This window comes from Micromesistius poutassou (genome assembly GCF_964030765.1).
Source record: "Micromesistius poutassou genome assembly, chromosome: 10".
NCBI classification, from domain to species: Eukaryota; Metazoa; Chordata; class Actinopteri; order Gadiformes; family Gadidae; genus Micromesistius; species Micromesistius poutassou.
In genome coordinates, this window is record NC_140280.1 from 20,263,578 (window position 1) to 20,275,022 (window position 11,445).

General features: G+C 51.6%; 1 protein-coding gene across 2 annotated transcripts in view; it reads right to left on the bottom strand.

The window, feature by feature from the left end:
* The window catches only part of shroom1 (shroom family member 1), a 34,199-nt gene that overhangs the window by 9,562 nt on the left and 13,192 nt on the right, over window positions 1–11,445 (bottom strand). For both annotated transcript variants that reach the window (XM_084474538.1, XM_084474537.1), the window contains exons 2-8: window positions 6,998–9,870; window positions 6,709–6,892; window positions 6,386–6,438; window positions 5,230–5,844; window positions 4,397–5,038; window positions 3,487–3,583; window positions 1,414–1,686 (exon numbers count right to left, since the gene is read on the bottom strand). In XM_084474538.1, the coding sequence (XP_084330664.1) occupies window positions 1,414–1,686; window positions 3,487–3,583; window positions 4,397–5,038; window positions 5,230–5,844; window positions 6,386–6,438; window positions 6,709–6,892; window positions 6,998–9,672 (4,539 nt within the window). In that variant the 5' untranslated portion in view covers window positions 9,673–9,870. The remainder of the gene's footprint in view (window positions 1–1,413; window positions 1,687–3,486; window positions 3,584–4,396; window positions 5,039–5,229; window positions 5,845–6,385; window positions 6,439–6,708; window positions 6,893–6,997; window positions 9,871–11,445) is intronic.

Sequence of the window (11,445 nt, forward strand, 5' to 3'; positions counted from 1 at the left end):
TCCTTTAGATGTGACTCTATGAAACACTGCTGCCCTGAACTTTATTTAAGATTCACAATAATAATCGGATCCCTCTGGCCGGGATACACTGGCCTTCGACAGATACTTTGGACTGTTTGTCCAAACTATGAACAAAAAAAGGTGTTTTATGGCCGTTAAATCTCAAATAAAGATAAGAAACTAAAAATACCACGTTGGTCTTGACCAACACAGATAAACAGATAAAGCCACAGGGCGTTCCCGAAGGGGAGGAACCGTCTCTCACACACACACACACACACACACACACACACACACACACACACACACACACACACACACACACACACACACACACACACACACACACACACACACACACACACACACACACACAGAGCACTAGAGAATCAGATTCTTAGCTCCTTGCTCAGCTAAACCATCTCCTGGTCAAACGTCTGTCTCTCTGGATGTTTACACTCAAGGCAAAAGAGTGGTGGATCAAAGTGTGCAAAGAGTTTACACAAGAAGATGAACATGACGTCTCATTTAAATGAGCTCCTGTAATTAACTCAGAGTGACCTGAGACCTAAGCACTGGACACCAGATTACAGTTTAGAATGTGGCTCCAAGAGAAAAACGCTTCTACTTGACTAATCCGACTAATTAATAAAACTTGACATGTGGTAAATAGTCAAAAAAAAACGAATTGTGTGCAAATCTTCCCTTAGGTCTAATTACTGTGAGAAAAAAAGAGAAATAAAAAGCAAAAAATAAAGGGTGGTAGAAGCTAATGACTTTGTGCTATTTTATCTTGTCATTTCACGAAAAAGTGTCACAACAGTTTCAACGCTGAAACGGAAGCCAACGCAAGGAAAGAAAATAACGACTGCAAGTTAAGTAAGTTGGATGTGTTCAGCATGTTGGATGTTGTATTCAACGCGTAGCATGTTGGATGTATCCAGCCTGTTGGATCATGTATCCAGCCTGTTGGATCATGTATCCAGCCTGTTGGATCATGTATCCAGCCTGTTGGATCATGTATCCAGCCTGCTGGATCATGTATCCAGCCTGCTGGATCATGTATCCAGCCTGTTGGATCATGTATCCAGCCTGTTGGATGTATCCAGCCTGCTGGCTGTGTGTGTCCTGCTGTGTGTGTCCTGCTGTGTGTGTCCCGCTGTGTGTGTCCTGCTGTGTGTGTCCTGCTGCGTGTTGTGTGTGTCCTGCTGTGTGTGTCCCGCTGTGTGTGTCCTGCTGTGTGTTTCCTGCTGTGTGTGTCCTGCTGTGTGTGTCCTGCTGTGTGTGTCCCGCTGTGTGTGTTGCTGTGTGTGTCCTGCTGTGTGTTGCTGTGTGTGTCCTGCTGTGTGTGTCCCGCTGTGTGTGTCGTGCTGTGTGTGTCGTGCTGTGTGTGTCCTGCCGTGTGTGTCCTACCTTCTCCTCGGCGTCGGTGTGCTGGTCCACGGTGCTCAGGGCGTTCTGGACGCGGGCCAGCCGGGCCGACAGGCAGAGCAGCAGGCTGACCACGCGCTGCAGGTCCCCGATGAACAGGCTGTAGCGCTCCACCTCCAGGGGCCGGCAGCGCTGCCGCACCAGGGCCAGCACCGCCTCCCCGCGCGCCGCGTTCTCCTGGACCTCCGTCTGCAGGGCCCCGCGGGCCCCCTCCAGGCCCCGCAGGCTCTCCTCGGCGTAGGACACCAGGACGCGCTGCAGGACACACGGGGGGGGGGGGGGCGGGCGTTAGGGACGGGGCGGGCGGGCTGTGGGAGCCCTGAGGACCAGGGCTGTGGAACGCGGCTGGTGGACACCACAGGAGGCACAGCGGGGCGGCTGGTACCCCGAGGGTCGCTGGTTGGATCCCCGGCTCCTCCTCCTCCTAGCGGAGTGTGGAGGAGTCCCTGAGCGAGACGCCCTCCCCCTGACTGCTCCTCCTCCTCGCGGAGTGTGGAGGAGTCCCTGAGCGAGACGCCCTCACCCTGACTGCTCCTCCTAGAGGAGTGTGGAGGTGTCCCTGAGAGAGACGCCTCACCCTGACTGCTCCTCCTAGAGGAGTGTGGAGGTGTCCCTGAGAGAGACGCCTCACCCTGACTGCTCCTCCTAGAGGAGTGTGGAGGTGTCCCTGAGAGAGACGCCTCACCCTGACTGCTCCTCCTAGAGGAGTGTGGAGGTGTCCCTGAGAGAGACGCCCTCACCCTGACTGCTCCTCCTAGAGGAGTGTGGAGGTGTCCCTGAGCGAGACGCCTCACCCTGACTGCTCCTCCTAGAGGAGTGTGGAGGTGTCCCTGAGAGAGACGCCTCACCCTGACTGCTCCTCCTAGAGGAGTGTGGAGGTGTCCCTGAGAGAGACGCCTCACCCTGACTGCTCCTCCTAGAGGAGTGTGGAGGTGTCCCTGAGAGAGACGCCTCACCCTGACTGCTCCTCCTAGAGGAGTGTGGAGGAGTCCCTGAGCGAGACGCCTCACCCTGACTGCTCCTCCTAGAGGAGTGTGGAGGTGTCCCTGAGAGAGACGCCCTCACCCTGACTGCTCCTCCTAGAGGAGTGTGGAGGTGTCCCTGAGAGAGACGCCTCACCCTGACTGCTCCTCCTAGAGGAGTGTGGAGGTGTCCCTGAGAGAGACGCCTCACCCTGACTGCTCCTCCTAGAAGAGTGTGGAGGTGTCCCTGAGAGAGACGCCTCACCCTGACTGCTCCTCCTAGAGGAGTGTGGAGGTGTCCCTGAGAGACGCCTCACCCTGACTGCTCCTCCTAGAGGAGTGTGGAGGAGTCCCTGAGAGAGACGCCTCACCCTGACTGCTCCTCCTAGAGGAGTGTGGAGGTGTCCCTGAGAGAGACGCCTCACCCTGACTGCTCCTCCTAGAGGAGTGTGGAGGAGTCCCTGAGCGAGACGCCTCACCCTGACTGCTCCTGACCCGCTGGGTGACTCCGCCGTCGGTGTGTGAATGTGTGATGAATGGGTGAATGTGAGGCAGTATTGTAAAGCGCTTTGAGAGGCCACTGGTTAGAAAAGCTCAGTATAAATATAAATATATAAGCAGTATATATAAGTATAAATGCAGTCCGTTCATTCACAGGTTACACAAATGACTGGACGTGAATAGTCTGGTCGATCAACTAATGTTGCATGTTTCTTTGTAGAGGTCATTACTCTGTGAACCTGGTGGCTGATGGGTTACAGCGAGTATGTCCAGGAGATGGCTGGAAGAGGCTTGGGCCTTATTCACCTCCTGGCCTTCTCGGCTCCATCTTGGTTCTGAATGGTAGCTAGCGTTTGAAACCAAGATGGCGGCTAGGCGAAGGAACCCAAAGGGGAGTTAATATTACGTTTATGACGTACAGTAGAGTACAGAACACAGTATGAATATGGAAAACACCCCCGGAATTATTTTGTTATGCTTCTCCCAAATGCATGGCCAACCTTTACAGCTAAGCCTAAACTGTAAATGTATTTGTCTCTAAATGCTGCAGAGACGAGGAAGAAGGAAAGACAAGACTATTCTAATAGTTCACCTTCTTCTCAGTGACGTCCGCCTGGACCTGTGCATCTGAACTTGGAACATTGTTGTCGTCTTCGTCCAAAGCAGACAAGGGCTGGACCTCCGCAGCACTGGAGACAGAGAGGAACGTGCTACCACTGATTCAACACAATCATTACATTCACTGCTGCAGCAGGATGGCTATTCATTTTACATAATTGTATTATTTATACGTAATACATACAGGGACATATGATTCAAATTCTCTAAACTCTAAACCCCTTCTGGACGTGCTTCCAGACAAACAAAATAATGTTATATCATTTTTGCGTCTGCACGTTTGGACAATGTGTGTTCTATTTATTTTTTGGGCCACGCTGCAAATATGAACCGAATTCCGTACCGTGTGTGCTTTGGGCTCAACGCTTCATAACTTTATAATGCCTGTGCTTGTTACACGACACACAGGCACATTGATGGGCTCTGCTGTCAGCCATCTGGTGACCTTTAGACAGTCAGCATCACTTACTATGAAGAGAGGCCTCCTTCTCTGAGTGTACACGTTGTCATAAAAACACGACACCTCTACTCTGTGACGAGAGTCAAGTTGTCAGGAATGGCACGCACTCTCTACATTCCGTCATTGATCCACTTATTGTATGTACAATGTTTACGTGTACACGTGTAATAAATGCATTAACAACCATGTTGAGTGATTCCAGAATTACCGGGAGATCCACATTAGGGAAAATATATATTTACCATCTCTGTGAGAACTGTATACGGGGAATCCATAGATTAGATAATGGGAAATGTATGGATTTAACGACCCCCCCCCCAAAAAAACAACAGTGGATTCACGTCATCACTGGTCATCACTGGTCATCACTGGTCATCACTGGTCATCACTATGACGACCACTAAGACCATCTGGACGGCCCTACCTGTGCTCCGGCGCCCTCTGCTCCTGTTTCTTCTTGTAGTGCTCCTCCATCAGCAGGGTGTCCTCCGACAGCAGCTGCTCCATCAGCATCAGCGCCGTCTTGCGGTCGGCCAGCGGGTACAGCGCCTTGGCCAGCGAGCGGTCCGCCCTCACCACCGCCGCCACCAGCTCCGCCCAGCCCGGCCTCGCCGCGGGGGGCCGCTCCGGGCTCTCCGCCCCCCCCTGCAGAACGCTCCGCTCCTCCACCTCCGGCGTGGGGTCTCCCTCTGGACCCGCGGCGGCCGCGGTCTCGGTGCGGGGCTCCGCGGCGTCGGCGGCGGCGGGGCCGGGCTGGGCGCGGGAGACGCCGTGAGGTGGAGGGTGAAGGGGGGCAGCGCTCAGCGCTGGGGGTCCCAGGCTGGGGGACGTGGGACGGGGCTCATATACTTTGTCGCTGAGCGGGACGTCGGGGCTGTCCTCGTGGACAACGGGAGGAGGAGGAGGAGGAGGAGGAGGAGGAGGAGGTGTCGGCAGCTCGGCCTCCGTCGACACCCGCCCACTTACAGAGCCCTCCTGGCTGGGGTCAGGGGGCGGGGCTACGACCTGGGGTTCATCCGATGGCCGCTCTTGGAGTGACGCAGACCCACTGGGAGACTTTCTGTCTCTGGGGGAAGAGGTGCTGATTAGGAGACCATGACTGATGATGAGGGGATTTTATGTTTTTATATATTTGAGTTTACTGGTCCCACACGTATACCGGTTCTCACTTAATAACTTACATTGAAGTTTAGAATAAAGATGATGATAGAAATGTATCCTTAATAAAGGAATAGTTCTTACTATTCTCAGACCTACCTGGACCCAGGCTTGCTCTCTTTCGGGGACGTTGCCTGACTGGTCATGGACGGGCTGCCCGGGGTAGACTCCACGTCTCTCTCTCTGGTCTCCGGTCCGTTTGGTGACTGGGGCTCGGAGGGCCCACTGCCACTACCTAAGGGAACTCTGACCCCAGAAAAGTTGCTGGAGGCCGGGGAGGAGGAGCTACTCAAGCTCCTGGCTTCTGGCTCTGCAGCAGGCCCGCTCTCCTCGTCGACCCCCAGCGGCCGGTCTGAACCTGCCCTGGACGGGGTTCTGCTGTGGGTCCATTGCTGTGGCCGGGTCCTCTCCAGGCCCAGCGTCTCCATCCTCTGCCTGGCTTGCTCCAGACCCTGGAGACGGGCCGCTGCGTCCAGTGGTCCGTCGTCCAGGACGGAGGGCAGGCTCCTGTTATCCCGTCCTGGTCTCACTGCGGGGTCCCATAACTGCTCCAGCTGCTCAGAGCTCCTGCTCAGCGCCGGCGGTCTGCAGCGCCTCACTGCTCCCAGCTCCTCCATGGACTTCCCCCTCGGGGCGACCACGCGAACTCGCTGCCGGAGCTCCAGGGCTGCCGGCCCGGCCGCAGGCTCCTCCGCCGCGCGCCCCGGCTCACTGCTGTCATTCATTGCCAACAGTTCAGTGGTTAGAACCCCGGGTGTCGCGTTCAACCCCTGGCCACTGCTCCCTGTCCACCTAGTATCATTCAACTCAATTTAGGCCTTTTATTTTCTTCCATTTTCCATTTTATTGTCTCATTTTATCCACTTTACCACTGGTTTTATGCATTTTGTGTTCATGTGCATATGCATGTATAAAGCATGTGTATATACCTCTATTTCTGACTTATTTTCTCAAATAGTTTGTCTTTAATGTATGTATGTGTCTTTGCGTACCATGCAAAGCAATTCAAATCAAACGTATTAGGATTATTTTTGTATAAATGATCACAGAAGATGCTGTGAAATGCACTACAGTTTAAACGCTTGTAGGACAATTCAACCTTATAATGAGTGCTTCTCCTTTTACATGATTGATTCAGATCTCGAGCAGCAGAATGCTGAACTGGCTTCATGTGCAGCTTATAGAGACACTCCACCTCCGTGACCCACAGCACAAGAAACAAACAGCGGACTGTGTCTGGTGAACCGCTGCATACCTCGGGGTTTCCATAGCATCGGCCGGAGATGAATCATCCTCTGGGCCATGTGCCTGCAGAACCAACAAGAGCAACGAAGAAGCAAACGTGAGACTGTGATCACTTTGAATCCTGTAGCATTGCTGTGCAGCATGGGAAGCTGTGTCGAATGTATGATGATGTAACATGGTTGTCTGTTGTCTGTTGTTTTAAAAACTGATACATTATATATATATGGAAGAATCAATCCATGGGCACACCAAAACCAGCCTGTTTATAAGAAATGTTGATAGATAAAGTGCAAAGTTAGTTTTGTGCATTGTAAAACTTATTTAGAGTTTTACCTGAAATGCATATGGTATGGATCTGGAGCGGTTCCTGAAGAGGTCTGCGGGTTCTGTCTGGCTCAGCAGGCTCTCCACAGAGGCAGACTTTCCTTGAGCACTCTGGCACTCCTTCATGCTTGGTTGGCCACTACCTTGGACCAATCCAGAGTGAGCTTGCTGAGCTGAGAAAAACTGGGCATATCTGTTTGGACAAAAAAACAAATTGAATAGAAACCTTTGGTCTACAAAGGTCATTACCATCATGACAATATATCATGATACACTTTAAACCTTTTCTTTCCCTCACCTGACGGAACTGCTGGAAGAGTCAAGGATGCGGCCTGCCGAATGCGGCCTGTTGAGTTTCTTCTTGAGCCCCTGACCACCTGTACTTGCAGGAGACTTGGCCGGCCACCCCACTGGCTTCTCCCCAACAGAGTGCCTCTGTCTGGGGGGAGGTGGTAATTGAGGCCCAGGCTGCTGGGGCTCGGCAACTTTGTGGCCCGTCTTGCGCTCAACGTACTCCACCAACGCTTTGTGCTGGAGGTTCTTGAGGTTTGTCTTTGAGAGACTGGAAGCAGAAAAGGCTCGGCCTCGTATCTCAAAGATCTTCCTCCTGGCTGCAACAAACCCTTGCTCTCCATGCTGTCCTGGTTCCGGTGTTGCGAGACATTCAGTTGAGATGAAGTGTTCCACTTCATTTCCGAGGGAACTGCAAGATGAATGGTATGAGGGGTCACCCAGCTGATGAAGCTTCTCAGGTTCAGAGAAGCACATCTTCTTCTGCTCTTGAGTCAGGCGTTTCCTGTTGCCAATACGAGCCACTTGGGGCTGTGCCACATTCAAAGGTCTTCCATTTTCCCTTTGACCTTCTGCATCCTTCTCTTTCTCCATAATAACCTCTTTTTTGCTCCCTATCTCCACCTCCCCTGATGTTATTGACGGGGTCAGAGTTTCTGTTGACGTCTCGGAGTCCTGTGAAGCACTGAAATGATGTATCACCGACGGCCGCAGCTCAAGTCTTTTCTCATTGATTCGGTGGGGCAAGGACAGCTGGAGGTCCTTGCGTTTGAACGAAGTCTCCCTCAAGACTTTAGACTGGGCGTCCTTGAGCTGTTCCTTGTAGTATTTCTGAAATGAGTCGTCCAGTGTGTTGCAGGCATTCGAGATAGATTCTGCAACGGCTTCAATCGGAAGAGATCTCTCCTTGCTGCGTGTATTAATGTCTTTATGACCAGCTTTGTTGAAGGTTGTTTCTTCGCCCTTTACGTCGATAAAAATGTCCTTTTTGGGCTTTAGCGCCGCCCTGCTGGCGCCGGTCAGATGGTACAGAAGTGGAGTGGTTTCCTTGTTGATTCGTTCACTCGCTACATCCCCTAGTGGTTGCCTTCTACCTTTCTTTGCCAGATCTTCTCTCTTGCAAAAGTTGAGCTGGTCATTGCTTATCATTTTAGTGGCCCCTTTTGCTGGTGTTTGACTTCCTTTGAGGGTGTGACTTTCCTCTGGGCCACAGAAGAAGATGGGGTGGTTAGCCGTGTGCCGGCCCATCTCCTGACATTGTATCAAGTGCATCTGTTCTAATGAGTCAAACGTGTGGGAGGGCTGTATTGTCATTGGATGAGGTCCATTGAATGTTGTACTCAGGTTCTCATCCTGGCTCTCGAACACAGAGTCCTGCTCCTGAGACATCGGAGGGTAAGCTGGCATCTTATCTGAAAGTGCTTCCGTGGATTTGTAAGGCCTGTGCTGGGTGGGCCTGAAGAAATTGTCCATGGTGCTGTGGCATCTCTCCTTCTCCCTGAGAGTGAAGGTCTCCACCACGGTGGAGCTCTCGCTTCCTGCCTCAGAGGCACACGATGACACAGACAGTTTCCGTCCGCCGGTTCCTGTCTGTCTACCTGTTACGAAATAAAACTGACCCTTATGCTGGCTGCTGCCGCTGCTGCTGGCGGTCAAGTTCTGGCTGATACTGCTCGGGCTGGAAGACCTGTCTGGCTCTGGGACGAGACTTTGGGAACTCTCTTTGGCGGAGTGCGCCCTTTTGCGATAGCGATCAAAATGATTGCTGCCTTTGTATGTATCACTACTCCTGGTCCGCTGTCTGTTCTTTTGATTCTCCATGTGGTTGGTGCCCTGAGCTGGTGGTTTGTTGAGGAGGCTTGCTGATATTTGCGGCTGCCCCAATTTGCTCTGATGGGCAGGGATAATGTGTTCCGAGCTTGAGAAGTTGACCACGTCATGGCGTTGAGGTGGAGGACGGTAGCTGGGAGGCTGATTAGACTGCGGCGGTTCCTGCTGTGTTTCCCGCCAGCCCCCATAGACTAGGTCCGGGGCGCCGGGCTCTGGATCAGCTGTGTGGTTTGATTTGAGAGAGTCTTGAGGCAGGGTCGACGGGTGGAAGTGACCGAAGGACGTTTGCTGCGTCCGTGTGCGTAGTGGCTGAGGTTGGGGTTTAGTACCCGGATGGTGGCCTCGGCTGTTCTCTAGGTTCCTCGTGGCTACTAGGCTGTCCAGGCGGGCGGGCGGTGGTGGAGGAGGGGGATGGGAACTGGGAGGATTAGGGGAGGCAGTCAGTTTGCTGTCGGCTTGACATCTATCGTGTCCGTTTTGCCGTCGGTTGTTGATGTTGCGATGCTGCTGAGAAACGGCCTCCACAGAGTGACACAGCTGGTCCATGGTCCTGGTCTCGGACTGGTGAGCCTGGCAGGGCTGGTACACCGCCTTCACATACTTCAGATCGGTGTAGTGGTTGAAGGCGCTGGGCTGCAGGTCATCCTGGAGGAAGGGCGACGGGTAATCTGGAACTGTGGAGCCGCCCGAGAAGGAGCTGTAGGCGGAGTCACCCTTCCCGTGCTGATGGTGGGGGAGCTGGTCTGCGATGCTGCTGGTGGACTTGGCTGGAGAGAGCCGGCTGATCGGCAGGCTTAAAGGGTGCAAGTCCAAGTTGCTCATTCTCTCAAAGTGAAGGCCAAAGGAATCCATGGAGGACTGGTGCGGAGGGCAGGGACTGGAACTTATATTTAGCTTGCAGGTGTCTTTGTTTGTTTGTGTTTCAGCAAGTGTGTTTGCGGTTCAAGGGAACACCACTGCGACAGAATTTGCGATTCAGGTCATTTTCTCCCCTCCATGTGGCTGGTTCAAAGCCCCTTTAAAAAGGGACATCTCACTGTTCAGTTGAGCCTGGGTATAGGGAAACAAAAAAAGAACCATTACTTCCATGTTGTTATGGGTTAGCAGAGCAGGGAAACGGATAGGATTTGTCAACAACTCTCAATAGCAATAGAACTACACAGGCACAACACACAGAAACTTCCAAATGATCAATTTGATGCATGTGTCTGTGTGTGTAACATTGGCCATTGAGGGCTTGAGTGTGTTTACCCAAAGGGAGAGCGATGCACTCAAACATCAAAGAAGTGAGCAAAAACACATTCTCAGGCAAGTTTTTTCCAATGTTTACCGATAATGATGATCTGTATGTGAATGTGTGCACTGTTGCAGATAAAAGTTACTATGCCAGAAGAGTCTTCAATTAAAAGGAAAAAATATATATTCATATTGTATTATCTCAGCAAAGATGTGTGTTTTCATTGTGTTACATTGTTTTGTAACCTCTTCCTTGAATTGTAACACATTGATTAACACCCTAATTCTGGATCTGGCTGGTGTATCTTAACCTATCCAAACAAAGGACACTGCAATGAGTTCAAATTGTGTTTCCTGCCAATTAGTAGAGCATCAATTAAGGGAATTTCTTCGACCCTGATTATGAGGGCTCCAATCCCATTGTATTTTCTACTCTACCAACAATGGCTCTGATGGCATTGTAGTGAGCCCCCTGTACTACTCATGTGGTATGGTAATGAGACCATCATTGTGGGGGTGGGGGGGGGGGGTATTTCATGAATACTATTTACCGTTTGTGATTTGTTCAATCAACTATGATTATGCATCAGCACATTCAACACATCTCAATCCATTAAGAGAATAATAATAAGTTCTAGAATTAGAATAGAAAGTATCTGAGTATCAGTCGGTTCGTGAGAGTAAATCCTCCCACAGGGAAGCGAACAGAAGCACCATTTTGTCTGAAGCTTGGCGGTCATTACAAGGACCAGACACGATAGCCTTCTGGTTGGACTCTGCAGGCTGGGCTGTTGAACCACTCGATGATGGAAGCTGTCTGAAGGCATCTGTCCAAGCCTCTAATTAGTAGCCTTGGGCTTTCCTGAGCACATTTTCAAACAATGTCAGCACAAAAATGTCTGGAATTCCATATGGAGCTGGTGGAGTCGTGGAGGGTTAAGCCATGTGACAGTTGTTAGAATGGATTATACACCTCAGTGGGGAGAAGGTGGACAACTTGAGCCGCATTCTTCACATTGTGCTCTCAAAGCTTTGTTTTATTCTCTATGGGTTGTAGGTGTAGGTGTAACAACGGAGAAACCGATACGTTCAATTGTAGCCGTGGAATCTAGGTCAGGATTCAAGTGGTATTTACCCCCGGAGGACACTGACATTATCTCTTATTTGAACAGACACTCATGCTAGACTGTGACCTAGCGTGTTGTATTAGCTGAACTGCCCAATAATATTCTATCCACCCCCCCCCCCCCCCCCCCCCCCCCCCCGCCCCAAGCACCCACACTCATTTGTAAAACTGAAAATGCTACACTATCTCAATATGCTATCGGAGGATTGTTTCCAAAAATGTCAGTAAATGACCACAGACCTGTTGCCCTGGCACCTCTCAGG